General features: G+C 35.9%; 1 protein-coding gene across 1 annotated transcript; it reads right to left on the bottom strand.

Annotated features, from left to right (window-relative positions):
- Window positions 1–3,035: 3,035 nt before the first annotated feature.
- On the bottom strand, window positions 3,036–3,634 carry LOC122588134. Its single transcript, XM_043760272.1, has 4 exons — window positions 3,607–3,634; window positions 3,396–3,550; window positions 3,220–3,321; window positions 3,036–3,101 (listed from the first exon to the last, which is right to left on the bottom strand). The coding sequence occupies exons 1-4, from the start codon at window positions 3,632–3,634 to the stop codon at window positions 3,036–3,038; spliced, it is 351 nt and encodes a 116-aa protein (XP_043616207.1).
- Window positions 3,635–14,095: the final 10,461 nt, after the last annotated feature.

Raw genomic sequence — 14,095 nt, 5'->3', positions numbered from 1 at the left:
CTAACGTGTTGTTCATAGACTCCATCTACAAAACTAACAAATATGGAATGCCATTTGTTGAGATTGTAGGCGTCACTTCAACGGGCAAGACATTTCTTATAGCTTGTGCGTTTATAGTAAACGAACAGGAGGCCAACTATGTTTGGGTGTTACAAACTTTAAAACAGACACTTGGTGAAGGCTGGCCCGTGAGTCTTATAATTACTGATAGGGAGCTAGCACTGATGAATGCATGTCGAAAAGTGGTGGCGAATGCTGTGCGACAACTCTGTAGAGTTCACATAAGGAGGAATATAATAAAACATTGTGAGCCGGTATTTAAGAATAAGGGGGCTCTTTATTCTTTTCTTCATCGGTGGAAAGTACTTATTGAATCTCACACGATTGAGGATTACATCACTAGAGATGAAGCACTTCAAGAGTATTTGACAAGTTATCCAGGTATATTTTTTGGTGTAATTATCAATTTTAAGTTTGGAAAAAGCTTATATGTTATTTGTTTCATCATTACCATATTATTTTAATTTTCAGGTGTTTATCCTTATGTGAGCTTAAGTTGGTTGTCGCAATATAAGGAATTTTTTGTGTCTTGTTGGGTGGATCCACACCTCAATTTTGGCCAATACAATACGAATAGAGTCGAGTCGGAGCATGCACTGTTAAAGAGTCACTTGGATGGCCAAACAGCGCGCCCACATAGGCTTGTTGAGTGCATTACTCGTATCGTAGATGGTCAACATATAGCAATCAGAGAAACCTTTTCAAAAAGCAAGATTAAACACAACACAGATCACGATTTACCATGTTTCAAGCGACTACATGGGTTCGTTTCCCATAATGCTTTGGAAATCATGCTACAAGAGATTAAACGTATCAAAGACGATGATATAGCAGGGGACCCATCTCGTTGTGGTTGTAAGTTGTTTACCAGTTGTGGGCTACCGTGTGCTTGCAGACCTGTATTCTATGTCTACCATGGTTAGTATATCCGATTAAAATAAACTCATTTGTATAATAATGCAAAGTTAAACATACTCATGATAATTATTGCAGGTCAAAGTATTAATTTGGAACAGATAGATATGTTTTGGAGAAAACTTGATCTTACACCGTCGACACCTATGGAAGGAAATGATGTAGAAAAAGACGAGATCAACCATGTCGTCATCGAGGAAAAAACAAATTCTTTCAAGGAAGCTTGTAAGCTCCAACCCAAATCTGTAGTGAAGAGTTGGCTAAGAAAGTTAGGTGATATTTTTAACCCAAATCAAGGAATCCGTCGTTCAACAGAAGACACGTGGTAGGCCCACCACGCAGAAAAAGACCGGTAAAAAACTGCCTGATTTGAACAAGATGCCTTCGAACATGGGACCTTCCAAACTTGCAAAGTCGAGCTCCATACATTCATACGGATTTGATCGTATGTCAGGCACATCAAACTTCCCGGAATCACACAGAGCACCGCCAAGACAAAGCTGCCACGTGCCATCTGTATCACATTTCGCCCCTGACACTTATTCTGGTGCGTCATTCTTCCCAGAGACACAAAGTGCTAGACAGAGTTACTCCATGCCAGAAAATTCATATAGTTTCCTAGATCCTACTTACGACACGTCATACTTCCCGGATCCGCCTTCGAGCACGTCATACTTCCCGGATCCGCCTTTGAGCACGTCATACTTCCCGGAGTTGTTTGCACCAACGATGACACCACCCATGGAGGCAATACCCAAATCATTTTTAGAGGTGTCAATTTCCGAGATACCGGAAGTTTTTCAACCGTACGTTCGGAGAATCATAAATGTGAAAGGTGACGGGAATTGTGGGTTTCGAGCACTAGCTGTTGCTCTAGGATTTGATGATAATGATGAAAAAACTATGGGTTTTGAATGGGTTAGACGGGAAATGTTAGCAGAGTATGACAGTAAAAAAACTTATTATGATAAAGTCTTTGGTAAAAACACAAATGTGCACAAAGCCGTACAATTTTCTTATCCAGAAGGTGGTCGTCCTAGAGTCTACTGGATGTCAATGCCGGAGCATCCTATTTTGATTGCCAATAGACCGATCTTCTCATAATCTGTTTAAGTGTGGGGGAAAGTTCTACCGTGTTCCCTTTTTTCCAAAGGTCCAGGTTCAAACATGTATCGTGATGCACCTATTTCCATTGCATTAATATGGGGGGGGGGAGGGAATTCATTATGTCATGGTGGAACTGGAAGGAATGTACCCGATGGCAAGACCACACCCTTATTGGAAATCCTCAAAGGAAACTACAAAGGGATGGGCAGAACACTTCAAAGTCCAATTGGATCTCTACATAGAATTGACTAAAAGCCCAATTAAACGTAGTCATGTAGTCATTAAGTAATCATATTTATAAGTTTTTACTTATTTTGTATATTGTAATCTTTTTAATGAACTTTACTTATTTGTGTATTGTAAGTGTTGTAATCATTTTTATGAATTTGACTTCTTTTAGTATAATCTATTTATCCATGCAAATAACCATATAAAATAGGATAACGTCATAGTCATACACCTAAAATTATACAAAAATTGTACCCAATACAAACAAGTTCGTTCAAAATTAAAAGATACAAACTAAAACTTAAAAGTTCAAATTACCATCCTCATCAAATTCCAATTCATTGTTGTTCCAATTGTCTAAATGGGTCGACCCAGACTGGGGAGATGGTTGATAGTCGAGAGGTGGTTGATTGTCGGGAGGTGGTTGTGGCTGGGGAGATATATTGAAGCCTTGGCTTCTCATATATTCCATCATCTGGGTCATGTTGGACTGTTGGCTCTGTATGGTCTCCCGTAGTGGTTGATTCTGTTGTGCCTGCTCCTTTAGTTGTCTCTGCATACGAGCCTCCAACACTTGCATATCTAGTTGAGTAGTAAATCGTGGGCATTGTGAACCACTAGTAGATGCATCAGAAGGCCCTGAATCAGTCGATGAATTACCCGAAGAACCTAAACCGGGTACAACCCTTCCAATTCCACGATTCCAACCAGCTTTCTCCCCGTCACTATTCTGCTTCTGTTGGAGGATTGTCATCGTTTCGAGTTTCATCCCATCTCGTCAGCATGTCAGCCTGTTTTAATATGAATAGAACTATGTAAATTTAATATATAAGGTTAAGCAACAATAAAATTTAGACGGAATAGAACTATGTAAATTTAATCTATAAGGTAAGCAACAATAATACTAACATGCTGCTTAGCCCTGAGCTCACTTGTCCACGACCCATCCTCATGTTGATGTGACTCGGCCCAAGTAGCGAATAAGCTTGGGTATGCAGTAATTGGCCCAAACTATAAACACATGAAATTATTTTAGTATATATATGTATACAATAAATTAATTAATTACATAATAATGTACTTACAATCCCACGTTGCCTCTGAGCAAATGATGTACGACCCTGCGTCGGAATATTCGATTGGAGAGCCCTGTTCGCCTTATTTACTTGGGACCTACGCACATAGCCCTCACTCACAAAGAAGTCTACATGCTTGTTCCAATCTTGGGGATCTATACCAGCTGGAGGGTTTGCCCGAATATTGCCTACACTTTTTACACCTCCTTCTTTAACGAACCGATCGTTCTTGAATCGGGACTTTCCATTTCTGTAATATTTCTTCAATGATGCAATCACCCCGTATTTTACTCCCTTTCTGATTGGATTATCTGGATGAATGTCTTGGATGTACGGCCTCAAGTTAAAAAAATACTGCAAATGATAATAAATATTTTAGCATTGTATCATTAACTTTAAATAACAAATTTGTATTTAGTAGACGAACCCAACCTCTAGACACGACCAAACATGTTCCTTAGCCTCCTCAGGGACTTGCTCCCATGAATCATAGTAAAATGGAACCGACCTCGCCAAAGTTCCCAGCAACGGTGCAAAATACTTTGCATTCGGTCCAACCGGATTATACGTTTTGGTTCTGATATCAAACTCGATGTCTAGCGGTGCCCATTGTCATTTCTTAGCTTTTCTAGCTCTAAATTCTTGGCATACGAATGCAACTTCTTACCTACAAAGGTGCGTTAAAATTAGTAAAAAGTATACTAACAACTTATAAAATACAACACTATAACACATATTAATTGAAAATTTCTTACCACTCGCAAGACATCCTGATTCTGGCTTCCAATATGGAGCCGGCGGATCACCAGCACCATCTCCGCCATGTCCTCTAGCAACACGTGCCATACTAATAAGTACTACATAAATATTTTACATGAAAAATATCATTCGAACCAAACAATTATCCTACAACATGTCATAATCTAATGCTAACAAATCTATAACTACATAAACTTTATTTTACTAATAATATTACATATATACATTCAATCAAATTCTATATATTCCTTTGATGTGCAAAATCGAGCTTTAAATTTATAAACTAAAACTACCCAAAAACTCACTACTAGGCACTCACGGGCAGTGGACCCGATCGTTTGTAATATAGTTAAGAGGTAAGTCTGAGTTTGTTCTCAGGGATTGTGAAATGATAAGTTGCTTGTAAAATGGTTTGGAAAACAGGTGTTGCTTTGGAAAATCCTCTTGACAAATAAGTAAATTGGTTTGCAAAATAATTGCATAAATTTAAAAGAACACTTCAAACAATATAATTAAAAGTCATTCACCTTGACTTCCCTCGACTTCAAATGTGATTGCATTTAATGAAGAACAAATTCTCTAGAGTTTAAAAGTAGTCGTGACAAGATTAAGTTACTCACGTGGTACCACCAGCCGTGAACAAATTATCGAATCACCTAACTACTAGTCAAATTACCCAAGCCAGTACCACCAAAACTAAGACAATTCTTCTAACAATCAGTTTTATTGACTATCAAATTATCAATTGAACCTATGTGACAATAACGTGGTACCACCAACCGATATCAATCACGTTGACAAAATTAATCTTTTCTTAAAATGATATTCACTATCATACCATGAACTAGTGATAATTACTTATAAACAAGTAACCGTTTTAAAATCACATACACATTCAACTGGTTCCACCAGCGAAAAAATCAAATGCAACCAATATCGAAATTAATTAATGAAAAGAATTTATATCATCAGGATCATAGAACAACGATAATTAAATAAACCTTTTTGAATTAAAAATATCGCAATCACGTTTAGTCTAGTTTCATCAAGGTGGATGATTAAATGTTTAGCCACTCATGATCAATTCATAATAATGAATAAAATAGAAGAGAAACATAATCGTTTGAGGAAAATAAAATGCAAGACAATAAGTAGATACGATCTAGATGGGTGCCCGTGAATCTTCAACGAATCCGCCTAAGAAATAATCTTGATTGGAGGAAGAAGAACCCTTGTAGAACAGCTCCTAGAAAGAATTTTGATACCTGATTTTCGACCTAGGGTTTTCTATTTATACTCTTCCAAAATCTGATGCAGAAACAAGGCAAGGTCCGTTCTCCCGTGCACCCACTGCGGCGCAATGGGGTTTTGCCTTCCCTCACTGCGGCGCAGTGAGGTGGTCTTGACTTTGACTTGAGGGTGACTACGGCGCAGTGGCTAAGCAAACCACCACTGCGGCGCAGTACTTTTCCACGACTTCTTTTCCTCCTTTCCTGACTGCGGCGCAGTCATTCACTTACGACCCCCACTACGGCGCAGTGGGGAAATCTTCATTTGTTTTCGAGGATTTTGGCTGCGGCGCAGTGGGCTACATGCATCCCTACTGCGGCGCAGTCATAGCTTGTACAGAACCAACTACTTTCGATCACGATACTTACCAAAATCTGCCGTTTCTTCCACTCTAATCAACTCTCAACATCATATTGCACTTCCAGGCCAATAATCATCCGAAAATGTACCAAATGAACGCGTATCCTGTTTAGAGCCTGTAAACACTAACAAACACCATAGACGCGCCAAATGCATACAAAAAAAAACTTAAAACATATAGTAAAATGGCCAATAACGATGTGGGTAATGGGTATAAATTAGTCACCTCATCCTTTTATTAATGATATATTAACAACAAATACTCACATAATAGTAATAATAATAGATGATGAAAACAACATAATAATAATAAGAAAAAATCAAATTAATTTATTATTACTTCATAAAAACAAATAACAATACTAATAAAATAATATTAATACGATAATAATAATAGATTTATCAAAAAAAAATATTATTACTCCATAAAAACAAATAATAATAATAATAAATAAAAAAACAAAAATTAAAAGATGGTGAACGGACCTGGAAGGCAGTGGTGGTGGTCGTCCGACGGTGATGGTGGTCTGGCGGTGGTGGTCCGGCGGTGGTGATCGATCCGGCAGTGGTGCTCCAACCTAATTTATTGTGGGTAAAATCAAATCAAAACAAACTATATATATATATATAAGATATACAAATATATTTATTAATATAATATATATTTATAACCTTTATTATAGAAGAAAAAGATGAAGAAAAAGATGGTATGGAAGAAAAAGATGGAGAAGTGAGGAGAGTGGAAATGGGGTAGAAGAAAAAGGGGGTATGGAGTGATAAAGGAGGAGAGGTAGTCGATGTCTGCCTTTTTGGTGGTTACAGAGATTTAATTACACTGGCAGAAGGGGCGAATTTCTTTGGTCAGATGGGGCGAATTTTGCCCCTTTTGGGGTCGGGTGTCAATAGCCAAAATCCCTGGTGTCAATAGTATGCCCCTTCAATTATCGTTGATGAAAAAAATATATATGGGAATTGGGATAGTTTTAAGAAGTAAAATTGGTTGTAATACCTTTTCATTATTAAAAGACGGACATGATTATATATATTGTATCTTGAAAGTTAGTACGAGTATTTCATACCATGTATTATTGAGAGAAGTTTAATGATGGGTCTTTAAATTAGTTTCAATCTAATAACAAATTTGTTTAGTTTATTCTTGGGATGACGGGTTTTTAAAGGGAAATGATTAATCCTTTTAATAAAATAGCCTCAAAATCCTCATTATGACATGTGGAAAAATCAAGGGCAAGATTAGAAAAGAGAATTAGTGGATACCACATGTCATCCTCTTGGAATGTTCGGAAGATTTTTAGACTATTTTGTTAAGAGGATTAGTCATTTTCCGTTTTTAAATGAGATGTATCATGTATGTGGTTAATGGAGTGAGAATATCAAAATAACTTACACTCTTTTGGACTATACTTAGAGCTGCCATATCGTGTCCGACACAACACGATAAGACACGAACACGATAAGGTTAAACACGAACACGACACGATTTTTAACAAGTTACACGATAAGGGACCTGTTAAGGGACTTGTTAAAAGTTACACGATAAGGGACCTGTTAAGGGACCTGATAACTGTAACAACCCTCTCTTTTTAGTATTATTTGTGTGTTAGTTATGTTGCCTATGATCCTGCAAGTCATAGTTATACTATAAGCTAGTAGATAATGCCCCTAAATTAGCAATCTAAAACTATTATTTAGTTCTAAATAAAATCTAATAAAAATACCATTGAACAAAAATTTTATTGTTGATCAATCAAGTTGTATAAACAATAACGTAAGTCTCATAAGTTGAACTAACAATCCAAAAATTCTTATAAATGTCAAACAATTTAACCATCAAGCAAATTAAAGTGTATGCGCGCGCGCGCACACACACACACACACACATATATATATGATGACCATCTAAAAATATATTTATAAACTATGATGTACATAAAAGTGCTTGAATAATAATAAAAATATGTATGTGTAACTAAAATGAATACAAGTGATGAATAATAAGTCAATAACAAATTTGAAAGACAAAATGTACTTGCATACATACATATACATACGGTTATATATATGTATATATAAATGAGAATACATCTTGTACCATAAGGTCCTAATAACTAGTACTTAACTAGTGCATGCACCTTACATACATACATCACATACATGTACTAATGTACATATAATAACTAACAAAAATCAAATACCCTTTCAAAATATGAACAAAACTCACGGCCATATGCACCCCCAAAACCCATTGCTCAATCAAAATTAATCTAGAGCATCTTATGTCTTACACTTTCAAGACAAACTTAAATACTCTTACACTCCAACATCCCTTTCACTCCTTACTCCTCCACTCTTTCCCATACACACACATACCTCTTTTCTCTCCAAAAACTTTTCTCTTCCATCTTTTTCTTGATAATTCACGGCTCAAAGAAAAGGCAGGCAAAAAGGAAGCAAAATTTTTAGTTAAACTATAATAATAAGAGAAAATTACATTTTTGGTACTTCAACTTGGCAGCTTTTTCACTTTTAGTCTCCAACTCAAAAAATTGCAGCTTTCATACCTAAAGTTTTCTATTTTTTTCACTTTTGGTACCAAGCTCATACGGCGTCAAGTTTTTAGCGGTTTTCCGTTAGTTTCCATCCATTCCTTTCCCATGTGAGAAGCACGCGAGGGTAATATATTTTCTGATATATAAATATGTGTATATATAACAAAAAACACACACACAAACGATCAAAATTCCCAAATCGATACCCCAAGTTTCTTCCCTCCCAAATCAATCATTCTCCAATGGTGAAGAACAAAAAACCACCTTCAGTCGGAGCTAAACGAAACAAGGATCATGATGTAATCGGTCACAGGCAAGACTATGGTACATACACAATTCCTGAAACTAATTTTTAGGGTTTTTTTTTGGATTTTTTTACAATAAAAATTGCAGGCAGACACTAATTCATCCCTTTCTTTCTTATTCAAAGCTATATCTAGAGATGTTTTTGATGACACTCTTTTACGGTGGTACTTTTACACCTTTTGGTACTAGGAAATACATTGATGGCAGCAAAGTAATCATAGACTGGCTAAATTTTGACACTTTTAAAGTTAAGGATTTAAAAACTGTTGTCGTTGAGTATGCAAATCATAACCCTACAATTCAAGTGTTTTCTTGGTATAAACCTGGTGGAGATTTGAATTTTGATCTATGTAGTTTAAGTACCGATGAAGATGTTCAGAATACGATTAGACATTGTAAGAAAACTAGGTTTGTTGGGGTCTATCTTGAAGATGGTGCAACAACAATAGGATGTAACCCTGTTCCTGGTAATATAGTTATTGAACAAGGGAAGTCAAGTAAGAATGCACCTCAGAATGAACCAAATATTGTTACTGATATTGTAGTTGTTGAACAAGGGCAGTCAAGTAAGAATGCACCTAATTTTGTCAACAATGACACTGGTTTTGAGGGTTTTGTATTTGAAGAAGGGTATTGTACTCCACCTCATAAAGAAGATGTTAACAATGAAAGGGAGTTTGACACTGTCTTACTTGACACTCCACCTCCTGGATTTGAAGGTTTAGATGCTAGTCAACCAAAGGAAGGTTTAAATGATACTGAAGCAAAGAAGGGGTTAAATGTTGAACCAGAAGAAGAATTTCCAGTGGACAAGAGTGACATGATTCAGGATGTAGAAGTGGACATGTCTAAGTTTGATGGTACATTTCAAAGACTTGATGTCAATTAAATTGGAAAAGGGGTAGAGTCAAGTGTTGGAGAACTGAATATGGGTGATGAGGCAATAGCATTGGATTTTGATGAGTATGACAGTGGGTATGATTCTGATCCAGATGTGTCAAACAGAAAGAATAAGATTAGACAATTGAAGGTTGAGTATAAGTCTACAAGCAATCAACTTTATAAACCACCATTCTATCTTGGACAGTCATTTGGTAGCAAAGATGAGGTGAAGGTATTGCTAAAACAGTTTGCAGTTGATACAAAAAGGGACCTTAAGATGGTTAGCAATGATGGCAGGAGGGTCAGGGCAAAATGTTTTGGGCAAACACCAGGTTACAAGGGTGCTCAAAAGCTTCAAGTTAAAAAGAAAGTGGGGACCATAAAACAGAATAAACAAGAAAATGTAAATAAACAAGAAATTAAGAATAAAGGAAAGGAATCTCAAGAAAGGGAGACAAGTAAGGGCAAAGAAGCCATTTCACCTACTTGCCCTTGGACCCTACATGTGTCAAGAAATAAGAATACTGGCCGTTGGATTGTTCAAACTTTTGAACAACAACATAGATGCCTTAGAACAAGAAAGATAAGTGCTGCCAATTCTACTTTCTTATCCCAACATGTGAGTGACACAGTGAGAGCAAATCCAGACATATCATGTGAAGCACTTGAAGATTTATTGAGTAAAAAGTTTGAAATTAATGTGAGCAGGATGTCAGCATACAGAGCCAAAGATAAAGCAACGAAGAAACTTAGGGGAGATTATCATGAACAGTTTTCTTTGTTAAGGGATTACATATATGAACTTCAACTTAGAAATCCAGGTACAACAGTTAAACTGGATTTTGAACAATCCAATGTCATGCAGTTTAAAACCAGGGTATTTAGAAGGATTTTATATTTGTCTTGGTTCATTGAAGACTGGGTTTAGGGAGTTAGGTAGGGAGTTGATAGGGTTAGATGGAGCATTTATGAAAGGACCATTTCCTGGTCAAGTTTTGACTACAGTAAGTGTTGATGGGAACAATGGCATATACCCTGTTGCATATGCCCTAGTAGAGTCTGAATGCAGGGCTTCATGGGAATGGTTTTTAGAGTGTCTTTGAGATGATTTCTACCAAGAAATGCAAACTTCACCTTCATATCTGACAAGCAGAAGGTATATTGTTAATTACTTAATTACTGTATAAAGGAGTATTAATTACTTAATTATTGATAAACTAGGGTTAATTACTTAATTATTGATAAATTAGGGGTAATTACTTAATTATTGTCTAAACAGGGTATCCTTCAAGCAATCAACAATGTGTTTCCAAGTTCAGAGCACAGATTTTGTCTAAGGCATATACATGAAAATCTGAAGGCAAGATTCAAAACTGGTGGCATGATTGAACATCTATGGTTTGCAGCTACTAGGACTACAGTAGCTGAGTTTGAAGCAGCAATGGTTCAAATTCAGACCCAGGATGCAAGGATTTATGATTGGTTAAGAAAAATCCCAGCAACAGCTTGGTCAAGAGCACACTTTTCAGGTTAGTTACTTTTCAAATTTGTATGTGTATTGTTTATGTATTTTAAGATAAATATCTTACTAGTACCTTATATTAAAACAGGGAGAGCCAAATGTGACATATTGTTGAACAACATTTGTGAATCTTATAATAGTAAACTGGTTAAGGGTAAGGAGAAACCAATTATCAGTTGCTTAGAGTTTATTAGGGAGTATCTTATGAAGAGGATAGTGTTAGTTCAAGAGGTCATTGACAAAAGTCCAGGTCCACTTACTCCAACTTCCACACAAATACTTGAAGCAAATATGGAAGAATCTTCTAAGTACAATGTAATTTCAATGGGGAAACTAGGTACCAGGTTAGTGGACCATGGAATGATCAGTGTGTGGTTGATATAAGAGTTAGGAATTGTTCTTGCAGAAAATGGGAATTGACTGGCATACCTTGAAAGCATGTGATTGCAGTGTTGTTCAACATGGACAAGCATGGTTATGATGTAAGGTCAATTGAGGATTGTGTCAATAGCATTTACACATTAGATACTTGGAGGCAAGTGTATTCACATAAGATTGAACCAATTGTTGGCACAACTTACTGGGCTAGGACTAATAATCCAATCAAGATTATGCCTCCTAACTATCACAAACAAGTTGGGAGGCCCAAAAAGAAGAGAAAGAGGAGTGAAAATGAGAAGGACCAATCAATTGTAAAAGGGAGTAAACTGTCAAAGAAGGGGGGACTATAACTTGTGGAAAGTGAAAAAATAAGGGTCACAATGCAAGACAATGCAGAGGTCAATCTACCAGGTATTTAAACTGACCATATATTATGTTTGTATGCTGAACATATATCATGTTTGATCTTCTAACTGACCATATATAATGTTTTTAGTGCAAGTCAAGCTAATCAGTCAACTAAAGCAAGTCAACCACAACCTGCATCAACTCAAGGTAGTCATCAAGAAAGTCAACCACTACCTGTTGCATCTCAAGCTAGTCAGTCAAGCCAACCATGTGGTCCAAGTGAAGCAAATGTTTCACCTGTAACAATTAGGTGCAAAACTAGGAAGCAGAAGAAGCAAGTTTGAATTTCTTTCGTTATGTGTGTCCTGAACAACTATGTTTCATTGTCTGTGGTTGTGTATGTCCTTAATTTCCTTAGGTCATGTTTAAAACTATGTCTCTGAATGTCTTAAACTATGTCTCTGTATGTCTAAAACTAGTACTTGTGATTTCTAATGCCTTTATGGCATAATTCTGGAAATGAAATTTTAGTACCTATGTTATATGCATGATTTTCTAATGCTTTAACTGCATATATTACTAAATGTGCAGATTTGACTTTTAAGAGTCAAACAATGAATTACTAACTGCATTTTCATAGACTTTTAAGAGTCAAACAATGTGCAGATTTGACTTTTAAGAGTCAAACAATGACTTTTAACTGCATATATTACTAACTGCATTTTCATAGTCTTTCCAAACAATGAAGTATATAAATCTAAAACACAATCGCAAGAAAAAAACAATTGACTTAAAAGTCAAAAACTATGGCAATTTTTGATCCAAAAAGAAATACATTCAATACAAAACACAATTACATCACATAGATCAAAATAACATTACATCACTACCATATTGTTGATCCAAAATACAAAACACTACACTTAAACCAACATTACATTTTGGAGTTTTGGCAGTCAAAGTGGACATAAACCAAGATACATTTTTTTTTTATTTTTCCTTCAATCAATAAATAATCCACAAAATAAAGAAAACCGAACTTAAGAACAAACTAATCTTCAATCTTCGTGCTTGTTGTTTTTTGGTTTTCAATTGTTGTTCCAACTTATTTCTTGCTCTTAACAACCCAAGAATGATAACCATAGAGCGTTGACACATAGCTGGGTCAAGCCATGAAAAATAACCACAAGATGTTGCCTGCAAATAAGGGGGTTTTTTAACTACCCCTTCACAACGAATTTAAACCTAAAAAAATTAGGGCTTTTTGAACTTACTTGTGAGCAACAATAGAACCGTCTTCCAGGGTTTACGTCTGTCCACGAGCAACGAACATTGGCTACAATACCACAGTAACAACGTACAACCAGACGTAACTACAGGAGCCCTTTGAAGATTTGTCCAGAAATTATGTGAAGACCAGTGAACAACTTACTTGTATAGAAATCTGGATTTCACTGGACTTCACTCCAGTCAAGATCTTTCCACTAAAGAACATTCTCACTAAAGTCGAAGACTGAAGTCTGAAGAAAGAAGTCTGACAAATAGCGGAGCTCACTGGAAGACTTACCAGATCTCCTGACTGGAGTCCTTGTCAGTGTTATAGACCTTACAAGTCAGAACACTGATTACGAGGAATTGACTTTATGCCTTTACATGCCTTTAACCGGACAATCCATTTGTCTTTTGTTAAAAGCCTTACACGCATGTAAAGGTGGTTGGTTAATTAGAAGACAAGTCACTGTCATGTGACTTTATTCTTGTACTTTAATCAATGTTTTTAAGGAATTAATGTAACTTCCTTACATACATGCAACCATATTTGTACGGCAAAAAGAATATTATATTTATTCTTTTTGCCTATAAATACCAAGTCACTTCCTCGTCCAAATAATATACTTTTGCAATTTGGTGCCTTTGCTCAAATACTCTCGATCTAAATAGTCATACTTCACAACTTTAAGTATTTCGATCAAAGAGTTTATTTAGCAAAGATTAGATCACTTGTAATTCATAGGTTGTTTAGATACTTACTTTGTAATATCTTGTTCCGCAACAACCTTGTATTTTATTTAACATCAATAAATAAAATACATTTGAAAATTACATTGTATCTCACCATTTACTTACTTGCTTATCTTTATATTGCTTAAGTACGTATTACGTTATATATATTCTTGCAATTATATTCATCGTAATACTAGTCCAATCTAGTGCTTACTTGATATTTAATACTAGTCATCTCTAGTGATTACTTGACTTGTTATTCTACACTTGTGGGTTAAACCAGTGAGTGA

Source organism: Erigeron canadensis, chromosome 1, assembly GCF_010389155.1.
Source record: "Erigeron canadensis isolate Cc75 chromosome 1, C_canadensis_v1, whole genome shotgun sequence".
NCBI classification, from domain to species: domain Eukaryota; kingdom Viridiplantae; phylum Streptophyta; class Magnoliopsida; order Asterales; family Asteraceae; genus Erigeron; species Erigeron canadensis.
The sequence above is the reverse complement of the archived record's forward strand: the minus strand, read 5'-3'. Positions and strand labels throughout refer to the sequence as shown.